The 12,090-nt window shown below is 46.1% G+C and overlaps 1 protein-coding gene across 5 annotated transcripts in view; it reads right to left on the bottom strand.

The window, feature by feature from the left end:
- AK4 (adenylate kinase 4) overlaps window positions 1–9,497 on the bottom strand; it is a 72,856-nt gene extending 63,359 nt beyond the window's left edge. For 2 of the 5 annotated variants that reach the window (XM_027058977.2, XM_053214189.1), the window contains exons 1-2: window positions 9,266–9,351; window positions 8,509–8,786 (exon numbers count right to left, since the gene is read on the bottom strand). In XM_027058977.2, the coding sequence (XP_026914778.1) occupies window positions 8,509–8,653 (145 nt within the window). In that variant the 5' untranslated portion in view covers window positions 8,654–8,786; window positions 9,266–9,351. Of the gene's footprint in view, window positions 1–7,960; window positions 8,472–8,508; window positions 8,787–8,984; window positions 9,117–9,265 lie in introns of those variants that run through there. The other 3 variants (XM_027058975.2, XM_027058978.2, XM_027058981.2) reach the window with 3 other exon arrangements.
- Window positions 9,498–12,090: the final 2,593 nt, after the last annotated feature.

The following is a 12,090-nucleotide window of genomic DNA, read 5'->3' as shown; positions in this document are numbered from 1 at the left end:
TTGGACCATGTCTTAAAGGTGAACTTGAGAACTAAACATTAAGGTGGGGGGGGGGGGGCACACAGTAATTCAAAGCCTCTACTACCTGATCATGCTTTAAAAAACAATCTAGTTTGCTAAAAGAGCTGAGCTATCTGACCCACTGTGTAAAAGAATACTGTCTAAAAGTTTACAAGAAAAACAATTTCCTAGTCCTTAAATCTTACAACATGCATTACACAGATTGCTTAAGAGCAGAGTAGCCTAATACCATTTAACAATTTACTTGGTAGATTTTAAAGCAAATAGGCAATTCAATATGTCCTCTATAATGGGTACATTTGTAGCTAATAGTCTGGTACCCAACTTATGAGTTTCATGATCAGGTGCCATCACTTGAGTTCTAGGAAGTTTGGAGCAGAAGTGTAAAAGCTTCATAAATTATGATGCTAATATATTTGTGTGTATCTTAAAGATAAGCACCAAGTAATGAAAACCAGAAAAAGTGATATGTAGCAGGTACAGCAACCTTTTCCTTTAATAGCATAATAAGAGATGAATAAAGGCCAAAATGGTAACACACAGGTGTGATCAAGCCACAAGAGCAATGATCTCTTGTGGACCATACACGAGCTCTGAAAGGAGTTCCAGTTATATGGTGGCAACAACCATCCCATCTCCTCACCTGGCAGCTGGACTCATCCGTCAAAACTTAGCTCGGGAATCATCTCTAGAAACCCTTCCATAATCTCACCACCTTCTCAATGCTAGGTTGGCCATACTACCCCATATCCCACAGGACCTACACATGTACATCTTTCAGCCTCTATTACCTTATCCTTGTTTACCTGCCTCAACCTCCTTCAGGAAATAGACTTTGTCTCACTTCTTTGTATCCCACAAGCCAACACTGCTTGGCATTTACATATTTGCTGAAAGACATAGTTACTAGGACATTCAAGTCCTAGTCAAGCATGCTTTGTATACCAAAGGACAGTAAGTAACCTAAATTCCATCAACAGAAGATTAGTTAAATCAGCAGTTCCCCAAGTGAGGTCCAAGGACCCCAAGAGTCCATTAACACCCTTTCTGGGGTCTGTGAATTCCCCTTTTCTCTAACTACACATCTATGTGAAGCCAAGTATTCTTTCTGTACTTTAACCAAAACAACACAGCACACAAACTGAACGAAGAACCAGATAGAAGAATCCAGCTTTCTTTTACAAAGCAAGACATTGAAGAGATTTGCAAATAGATGAAAACAACACTATTCTTCTCAGATTTTGTTTTGGAAAATAGTTATTTTTCATAGAAATGTTAATATGTAATGGATTTATCGTCATGTTTAATGAATTCACAAACATTTTTTTAAATTTCCCAGTTTTAACTTCTAATATAGTTAGTAGCTAGAAGTATAATCCATCTAAAAGGCTCTATTGAGACGCCTGGGTGGCTGGCTCAGTCAGATAAGGATCCAATGCTTGATTTCGGCTCAGGTCCTGATCTCACAGTTCATGAAACCTGAGATTGAGCCCAGTGTTAGGCTGGGTGCCAACAGCGTGGAGCCTGCTTGGGATTCTCTCTCTCCTCTCCCTCTGCTCGAGGGTGCTCTCTGAAAACAAATAAATAAATTAAAAAAAAAAAAAAAGCTCTATGGAGTGCTCAGTGAGTTTTGTTTTGTTTAGAATGAGTGGGGGAGGGGCAGAGAGAGAAAGAGAGAGAATCTTAATCCTCCACTGAGCACAGAGCCTAAGGCAAGGCTTGATCCCATGACCCTGGGATCATGACCTGAGCCAAATCAAGAGTCAGACATTCAATGGACTGAGCCATCCAGGCACCCCTCAATGAGTTTTGTTTTGTTTTTTTTTTAAGTGAGTATGCATGGGGGAAGGGACAGAAAGAGGGAGAGAAAGCACAGCAAGCAGGCTAGGGTCCACACTGTCAGCCCCAGGCCAAACTCAGGGCTCAATCTCAGGAACTGTGAGGTCATGACCTGAGCCAAAATCAAGAGTCAGGTGCTTAACCAACTGAACTACCCAGGTCCCCCTCAATGAGTTTTAAATGTGAGACCAAAATGTCTGAGAATGGCTGGTTAGAAAAACTATGGTACAACTGTAACATAAAATTATGGGTCTGGGCACCTGGGTGACTCAGTTGGTTAAGCGTCTGACTCTTGATTTTCTGCTCAGGTCATGATCTCCTGGTTTGTGAGATCAAGCCCCACATTAGCCTCTGTACTGACAGTGCAGAGTCTGCTGGGTATCCTCGCTCTCTCCCTCTCTCTCTGCCCCTCTCCCAGCCATTCTCTCTCTCTCTCTGTAAATAAACTTAAAAAAAAAAAAAAAAGAGTATGTGGCCATTTTTCAAAAAGAGTAAGATAGATTGATACCTGCTAACAGAAACCATGTCTAAGCTATACTGCTAAGTCTAAAGAAAGATATGAAAAACAAAATATAAATTTGTACTTTTTAAAAAAGAGGCTACTGCCATCTATATATATGCTATATATGTATGCATAAATTCTCTGGATGAACATTCAAGAAAAGTAACTACTAGGTATCCTGGTAGAGAGAGGAACCGTGGGTCAGGGAACATGTATTCCTGTAGAGAGTAACTGGGGAACCACCGGTCAAGGAGGGGAGAGAGACTTTCCACACCATTTCTGGTGTAGTTTGAAAATTTTACCATCTGCACATATTACCTTTCCAAAAAAACAAAAGTGGGATAAAACTTATATTAAAAGAGTACAGGGGCACTAAGCTCATATTAAAGAACACATTGTAATGGCACTAAAAAAACAATAAATGATATGTTGTGCAATAAAGCAAGCAATTTTCAAAATAGTAATACAAAGTTTATTCTTGAAATTCAGTCTGGAAGGATATACTGTTTTTAAAAGTATTAACAGTATTTTTCCTCCCAGTTAGTGGGATTACAAGTGTTTGTCTTATTTATTTTTGTTTTTTTTAAACCTTTGATAACTTACACATACTATTTTTATAACCAGAAAAACAAGGAGAGTTTAAATACATATGTATGAATGTATGTGTACCCATGTCTATACTTAAATATTTAGTAAGCCAAAAACTACATGAATAATTTAGAACCTTTTATCTACTTTTCAACCAAGCCCTTGACTAGAGGCTTGTAAGCTAATTTTTTTTTTTTTTAAGTAGGCTCCCCACACAACATGGGGCTTGAACTCATTAACCCTGAGATCAAGAGTTGCATGCTCTACTGACTGAGCCAGCCAGGCACTCTTGTAAGCTAAGTTTAAAATTCCTTTCTTCTACAGTTTAAAAACTACTCTGATCCAGTCATTTTATTTCTTTTCCTTTAAAAATTTTTTTTAAACTTTTATTTATTTTTGAGAGAGAGAAAGAGTCAGAGCACAAATGGGGGAGGGACAGAGAGAAAGAGACACACAGAGAATCTAAAGCAGGCTCCAGGCTCTGAGCTGTCAGCACAGAGCCAGACCCGGGGCTCCACCTCACCAGCCATGAGATCATGAAGTGAACAGAAGTCTGACCTGAGCAGAAGTCGGACGCTTAACCAACTGAGCCACCCAGGTACCCCTAGTCATTTTGTTTCTAGTAACCTATGCCAAGGAAAATATATTTGCTGAATGATTTACATGCAGTGACGTTCATAAGAGCATTATTAAACAGCAAGTAACCCAAATGTTCCACATCAGAGTGGTTAGGCACACTCTAGTCCAACCCTAAGGCACATTCACCCAAAGTGCTAAGGCCAAAATCCTAGGACTGATCTCTGGGCTGCTTTCTCTCCATCACCGCTCACCACCAGCTCATTCATCCCCTGTAAGCTCTGCCTTCATTTGCATCCTAAAGCCCTTCATTTCTCTCTGCCTTCACAACTACCCCCCAACCCAAGCCATGGTCCACTTTCATTTCTCTCTGCCTTCACAACTACCCCCCAACCCAAGCCATGGTCCACTCTCCTCATCTACATTGGTCTTCCTGGTATCACTCTAGCTTAACTGGAGTCACTTCACACAGCATCCCAAAGTTCAACTTTTAGAGTAAATCCTTTCATGTCATTATCTTATTTAAAACTCTTCAATAGCTTTTTAGTGCCCTTTAGATAAAATCTAATTCACATTTTCCAAATTTTCCACAAGGTACAACTAAAGCTCCTTTTAAAAAATGACCACACTGGGGACACCTGGGTGGTTCTGTTTGAGCGTCCAACTTTGGCTCAGGTCATGATCTTGCAGTTCATGAGTTCAAGCCCCACATGGGGCTCTGTGCTGTCAGGGCAGAGCTGGCTTCAGATTCTTTGTCCCCCTCTCTCTGCCCCTCTCCTGCTTGTGCTCTCTCAAAAATAAATAAAAAATGACCACACTGGGTGCACCTGGGCAGCTCAGCTGGTTGAGTGTCTGACTCAGGTCATGATCTCATGGTTCACCAGTTCGAGCCCCTGTTGGGCTCTATGCTGACAGTGCAGAACCTGCTTGGGATTCTCTCTCCCTCTCTCTGCCCCTCCCCCACCCATACTAGCTCACTCTGTTTATCAAAATCAATAAATAAACTTAAAAAAAAAAAAAAAAAGACCACACTGAAGACTGCTTAGATTCAGCTGTTCATGTAGCCAAAGCAGATGTACTCTCAGGGGACACCTTACTCAAGTCACAAATTGTTCTTTCAACACCCATAAAAACCCTCAAAGAAACCAGGCATTGTAGAGTGGACCTGTGGAATAGACAGATCCTCCAAAATGGTCAGACCCTTGACCCGAGCTATACCCCAAGTCTTACCAAGCTAGAAAAAAAAAAAAATGGAACATAGCATATCCCAGAAATCCTATTAATATCCTACAGAACAACTATTTAAATTTGTTTCAGCTATCTTGTTCAACTCTGTCAAGTCTCTAGATACAACCTCTCTATCCTCCAAGACTCAGAAGTTTTCACTCTTACATAAGATATACATTTATACTTAACAAATGCAAAAAAAAAAAAAAAAAATCCAGAGCCCTCTGAACTAGGTCATCTTTTCACAGAAAAGAGGCTCAGGCCATAGTCTAATTTGAAATGCTGGTCCCATATGCAAACCCCAGCAAAAGCTGCAGTTAATATTAATTAAGAGCAGAAACATGTTTGTTCTCGAACATTCTTTCACCCAATCAAGTCCAGGATGCTTCCAAATGGAAATCTGCCAATTTTCCTGTACTTGAGATAGGAGATCCAGTTCAGAATAAGGTGATTTTTTTAAATGCCACTGTTTGTCCAACCCTTAAAACGGGATTCTCACATCCTTTCAGAGGGAGGTTTCAGCCACTATCACTCAACAAATGGAGACTAATGTCTCTAGCAAACTTCTAATAAAGTTTTAATAAGACTCACTACTAAGCACCAGCAGTGTGTGTGCACCCACATTCATACACATATACACACATACACAGAAAAGCTAATATTCTTTATGACACAGTGTAGGACCCACCTCCTGGCAATCTATAATTCTCCCTTCTATTTACTCATGCAATGCATGCACTAAAGAAAATGAGAAACTTGGGGCGCCTGGGTGGCTCAGTCGGCTGAGCAACCGACTTCGGCTCAGGTCAAGATATCACGGTTTATGAGTTCAAGCCCCCGCGTCGGGCTCTGTGCTGACAGCTCAGAGCCTGGAGCCTGTTTCAGATTCTGCATCTCCCTCTCTCTCTCTGCCCCTCCCCCACTCATGCTCTGTCTCTGTGTCTCAGAAATAAACAAACATTAAAAAAATAAAAAAAATAAAAGAAAGAAAGAAAGAAAGAACGAAAGAAGGAAAGAAAATGAGAACCAAAGACTTGGGTGTGAGTCTTCAAATAAAGTCTTTGATTAAGTCTCAGCCTACACTGCTTCAGGCCAATTAGACAAAGTCAAAGGGTGACAGCTATCATGAGACTGACTAATCTCAGATCCATAGTAGGCACAAACTTTTACCATAAATCAAAACTGAACAGAATGGACTCAATTGCTGGAGACTGACTCTTGGATAGTAGACAGAATTTGTGACCCAAAGACCTGTTGAACTCTTTCTATGCATTAAGTACTTTGCCATATCCCTGACCTTGAAGTCTCTTCAGAGGGTACTAGAACATGGTGAAGTTAGAAGTGACAAGTGACACATGATTATCTTAAATACTGCTACAGCCCCCCAGTACCTAGAACACTGTCTGACACATAGCAGGTACTTGGTAAATACAGGATGAATCAGACAGACATTTGCTGTAATGCATTGTAACTGTATGTGACAGCAGCAACAGAATCAACAAAGCCACGCACAGAGGAAAGAAATGAATTCTGCCAGGGCAGGTAAGGGAAGACTTCCAGAAGCAATGAGTAGTCCTTCCCTGGAAGAGCATTTTTTCAGCAGGCAGTGGTTGCAGGAAAGCCATGTGGACAGGAGTATTCCGGAATCAAGGTTGGAGCAGATGGCCTGAGCTACTTTCCAACTCGAATTCCTACCACGGTTTTCTTTCCGGGGGTTCTGTTATGCTTCCTCATCTTCTTCAAATGTTCCAACTATAAAGGTATACATACAGAGGAGCTGTTGTGTTTCTCTATCAGGAAATTAGCTAAAAGCAAACAGGCAAAAGAAAAATACCATGGAATGTTTTGTTTACCAGGCAATGAGCCTGTGAAACTCTAAGAAACTTCTGCGAGAAAAATAATCCAAGAAAACCCTCTAAGTCCACTAGAAACAAGCCACTTTGAAAACAAATTGCTGTCCTTCATTTTTCTTCTCTTTCCCTGATAAACAGTTTTTAAATTGGTTTATAAAAAAAACTTGGTACCCAACAGAAAAAGAAAATCTAAACATTTTGTAGTCATGTCATACTGTAGGGAGAAACACTTGGAGAAAATGAAGCTGTGTGAAAGAGAACAGAAACTAAAATCCAAAAACCAAACAAAGTTAAAAAAAAAAAGTGAGAATAAGGGAAAACAGCAAGTGGAAAGTTTTCAAAACCTCTAAGAAAGTTCTGAAGTAAGCCACTTCCTATCACATTCTCTTTAAAAATGGAAAGGGCACTAATCCAGTCTGGGATGGACAGGGTGAGGTCTTCCAGGCCAGAAGGAAACGAGTCCCCAAGTCAGGTAGAGAGAATGCTAAGAAACGGGCCCAATGCCACTTAAACGTTTCCTCCCCTGACCAAGTCTCTGGCTCCCTACCACGGAGAAGCTGGAGCCAATCACAAAACCCTCCGGCTGAGAGCCAGCCTTCCCTCTCACACTGCTCTTCCCCCAAACTGCATTCCAAAACAAAAAGAATAAAATGCATTGAAAAGTGGTATTAAAATTAAAACAGACCCAACTGAGGCAAGAGAAAATTCAAGGTGCAACTGGTACACACAACTTTTCCTTCTGGGAGATGAGGGGCAGCAGGCGAGTCTTCTTGAAAATCAAAATAAAAGCTTGCTTTTGCAATCTGTTTAAGAGATAAATAAAACTCTGCCTTTGAGATACTTCCTAGATACTTCCTAGATTCCTAGGTTTTACGCTGTTTTCCAGCACAGTCCTCTTGAAACTAATCTGCGCTTCTGTAATGAAGATCCCTGGGTAATTAGCCCACGGATGGGCATTAACCACCCCGGACACCGCTGAGGGTGGTAGAGAAGCTCCCGTTTGCAAATAACAAGTTTTCATAAAGGAGTTGCTTATTATGAGAATATGCATCCCAGAAAGGTTATGTACCAGCGGCGCAACAGCTACCTCTTGCCTGTCAATACCAATTCATCAGGAACTGGGGTTGCCGTGGGGGTGGAAGGAGAAGGGTGAAGGGCCCTATTGAAAGACTAAGCGATCAGGCGACTTACATCCCCAAATTCACGACGCCAGCCAAGGGAGGCATTCTCAAGAAGCCATTTCCAGGGAAGCTGGATTCAAAACGTAATTTCTCAGATTGAGTCTCCTACTACGTAGTCTCCTAACGGCCAGGCCCCGGCTTGCGAAGGAGGGGTGTTAGTGGTGAGAGTTTACCTTAGAAGGCGGCAGCGGACAGACAGGCCTTTCAAAGCCACCAGGGCTCTGCCCGGAGGCCCAGGGTGACGCGGAGGGGCAGGAACAGTGCGCAGCTGGGGGCCCCGCGGCGCCACAGGTTCCCCAGAGCGCAGCGGGACCGGACTCCCACAGGTGGGCGGCGAGAGCAGGGGGACGCCCCAGTTCCCCGGGGACGCGTGGGCTGGGAGGGCTTATCCTTAAGGAAGCAGGGCGAGAGGGAAGCTCGGGGTTTTCAGCTGTCTGGTTCTCCCTCAGCTGGGTGGTTACAGGCTTTTCCCCAAGGCAAGAGGAGTCCAGGCGAGGAGAGGAGAAGCATGCACCTCCCACCCTCCTCCCGGCGAGCCTCGGCACCCTCCTGGGGCGCGGTTAAGCCGCACCACCGCGGGCCACCGTTTGCATGCTCCCAGGCACGTAGGAGCCTGCACGACCACATGCGGGCGGGGGAAGGGCGCCCGGGGACCGAGGAGACCCGACCCAACCCGAACCCGCTACGGCTCACCCCCGCCCCTCGCCCCCGCACCCCTCACCCGTGTTGGCTTTGATGTTCTCCCGCAAGAAGTGGCCGCTGGAGAGATGCTGGAGACCAAAGCTCTGAGCGATCCTCTGGCACACGGTGCCCTTGCCCGAGCCGGGCGGCCCAAGGATGACCGCGCGCAGGAGTTTGGAAGCCATTGCCTTCGCCAGGCAGGGAGGGGGCGGCCAAACGGACAACCCGGACAGCGGCCTCAGAGAAGCCCGGGGAACTTTATGGCTTCTGCTTCTGCCTCTGACACTCTCCGCTCGCGCGGGGACTCGCCGGGCGCCCCTGCAGGGGGAAGGAGTGACTTTTGAGACAACCCCTCCCTTCAGCCCCGCGCCGGGGCCGGCTCGAAGGCGGAGAAAGGCGCCACGCTACCCATCCCCGCCCTCCTCGCCCCCACGCCGCGATTCAGGACAAGTCCGGAGTCCCCGCCCCTGGCGAGGTCGGACTCGGGGGCTCTGAGGGCGGCCCGGCCAGGCCCACCTCTATCCCTTCCTCTTTCGTTTCCCACGCGGCGTTCGAGGAAGGGGCCGGGCGGCCTGGCATCCCCGCGCCAGTCTCCACCGAGGGGGACGCCGGGAGGGGCGGTGACTCCAAGCGCGCCCCCAGTCGCCCCACGCACCGGTCGGCCTGGGGGCTGAGCCCCTGCCCCTACCCTCGCACGTGGGCAGCGCTGAGTCTGCGCCGCGGCCCCTCCCCAGCGGCTGTCAATCCCCGGGAGTCGCCACGGCCCCCGCCGCCCGCGCGGACCGCCCAGCGCCCACCTCCGCCGAGGGCGGACGGATGCGCTCCCCGCCGCGGGGAACCCGAGTCCGACGCCTCTCCACCCCAAGCAGTCAAACACACACCTCGTCTGGGACGCGGCGCTCCGAGAGGCTTCCAGCCCGGATCCCGCTGGGCGGCGCCGCCTCCGCCCGCCCCCACTCAGAGCCCCAGCCGGCCGCGCGGGACTCGCGCCTTACGTAAGCCGGGGAGACCGGCTCCGCGCGAGCTGTCGGCCGGCGCCCCCTCCCTTTCCCGCCGCTCGGCTCCCACCCCGCCCTCCCAGCCCACGTGCTCCCCACCACCCTGCGGGGGGCGCCAGGACTCAGACCCACCTCTTGCACTCGCCCGGGGACCCCGTTTTTACTGTCAAGGGGAAGGAAAAATACAACTTGTTGAGTGCCTACTATGCGTCAAGTTCAGGGCTAGTGGTTTCCTTACGCAACAACCGTTCCAGATATTCACAGATGAGGAAAGGAGGCTTGGAGTATCGCCATTCATTCAACAAACGTTTGTTGATCTCCTACCGTGTTCCAGACACTGTTTTAGGCGCTTGGCATATAGCTGTGAATCAAAGAGGTGGAATATTGCCCAGAGTGCAGCGGGAGTTTTGAACCCTCATCTGCCTGGCTCCAAAGCCCAGGCTCTTTGGGGAAGAAGGAAGGAGGAAATGGTCACTCACCTGGGCTCGGGTTTTTAGAGCCTACTAATTTCAGGACTTCAGGGCCCAGGATGTTGGCACTACAATTAACAATTCACTCAGTCCCAGGGGCACTATCTCCTCCCTCCCTTCCCCTGCGTATCCCCATCCATATTCTCTTAAATCTGCTCCCACTCCCCACATGGCCCTCATTTCCCACTGAGACTAGTGTGATAACTGCCAGCCCATGTAAGCTGCTAGCTTCCGCTAGTCTATCCTCAATGCAACCGCCAGAGACATTGGTAAAGTGCAAATCAATTTCTATTATTTCCTCACCTCGGATAAAAATCATCCCTTCAGGATAAAAAATCTTACAAAGGGACACACAGGTGCCTGCCAAAAACCTTTGCAAATTCCCCTGCCCCCTCCTCTTTCTACAGGCCTCCTGCCTTTCAGGAAATCAGTGCAGGATTTTCAGTGCAACTACCCATGGCTCACAGACAGGGAGGGAGAGCGTGGAGAAGAACCTCCTCTAGAGTCCTGGCTGCACTGTTTGTGTTGGGGGCTGGGTGAGGAAGAGTGTGGCAGAGTATTCCTTTCTGCCCCTCCCTGGCATCTTCAGCCCTTCTCCTTTAGTAAGTTCTCCATAGACAGACAGCCAGACAGTGCCTAGTCTCTGGCTACCTGGGAGCACACCCAGGCCACCCACTTCAGGCCAGTGTTTTTTCCATAGGCTCATCCCCTTGTCAAAAATATCTCAGAGTTTCTGTGGACATCAGGAGGTTGTTACCCTGAACCCCTTCAGCCCTTCACCTGGGAACAAAGAGAGAGAAGAGCTTATGGGAATGTGGGAGTGACTTCAATCTTGCCTCTTCTTCCCTCCATATGCTGTATAATATATAGCAGATACTTTGCAGTCCTCCTCAGACATGAGCATGCTTCAGAATCACTCAGAGGGCTTGTTAAAATAGATTGCTGAGCTCCTTCCTCACATTTTCCGAATCTGTGGGTCTGAGGTGGGCACTTCTAACAAGTTCCCAGATACTGCTGAGGCTGTGGGTGTGGAGATTAGCGCTGGAAAACCGTGATTTTCACACTTTGAAAACCAATGGTCTACCACATTGAGCATTGAGACGTGGAAGATGTGTGGCTCTTAATTCCTCTGCCTGCTATGGGACTTTTGGCTCTTAACCTGTTTGTTTGTTTGTTTGTTTGTTTGTTTCTTTTTCTTTCTAAAATGAGGACATTGGATTTAGTACTCCCAAAGATTCCTTTGTATTTATCAAGCATCAGGATTGTGTGAGTTCCCACAGGAAATAGTTTCTAGTCCTTACAAACTGGATGAACCTTCCCTATCACCGAGTTCTTTTGCCTACTTTTGAAATGTCTTTACCAACATCACCTTATAATATCATGGAGCAGTGTTAGCCACTCATGCAGTCCTAGCATTTAGTGGTTTAGGAGTTTAGGAGATTATATTATGAAACAGAAGGAGTTGTGACATAGGTGAACTCAATAGAGAAACCCAGCTGAGATTTGAACCTAGCATTTCACAAAAGAGCCATCCATGGACCTTCCCCGTGCACCGCCAACTCAGGGTCACACAGCTCAGCTGCTTATTGGAAGCAGTAGAACTGGAAGAAATGGGTTTTGGAATCAAACATCCCTGGGTTTAAGTTGCAACAGCACCAGTCACTAACTCTGAAGTCTCTTGATTGCTGTGAGCCTTGGTTTGCTAATCTGTAAAAGGGAGCTAATTCTTACCTCTTAGGCTTGTGGGGAGGCTTAAATGAATTAATGTACATACAGGATTTAGCACAGTGCTGGGCATATAATAAGGACTCAGTCATGAACATCATCACTATTATTAACTTTGGGACAACTATTTAGCTTCTCTGATCTCAGTTCCCAAATTGCAAGGAATAAATGAGCTAATGTGACAAAGTTATTTAGTAAACTTCCCGGCCCTTGGAAGATACTCTATAAATGGTAGCTATTCTTATCACACATACACTCCTACCATCAACTTCTTCCTATTTCCTTTGCCTAGGGTTTTAAATCTGTTTATATATATTATTTATCATAGTGTACAAAAGAATATACATCTACGTGTCTGTCTCCTCTAGAGACAAACTGTAAACTCATTCTGCGAGTAAGTCCAAATTTTATTCATCTTTCTATCCTCAA

The sequence above is a fragment of the Acinonyx jubatus genome, chromosome C1 (genome assembly GCF_027475565.1).
Source record: "Acinonyx jubatus isolate Ajub_Pintada_27869175 chromosome C1, VMU_Ajub_asm_v1.0, whole genome shotgun sequence".
NCBI classification, from domain to species: Eukaryota; Metazoa; Chordata; class Mammalia; order Carnivora; family Felidae; genus Acinonyx; species Acinonyx jubatus.
The sequence above is the reverse complement of the archived record's forward strand: the minus strand, read 5'-3'. Positions and strand labels throughout refer to the sequence as shown.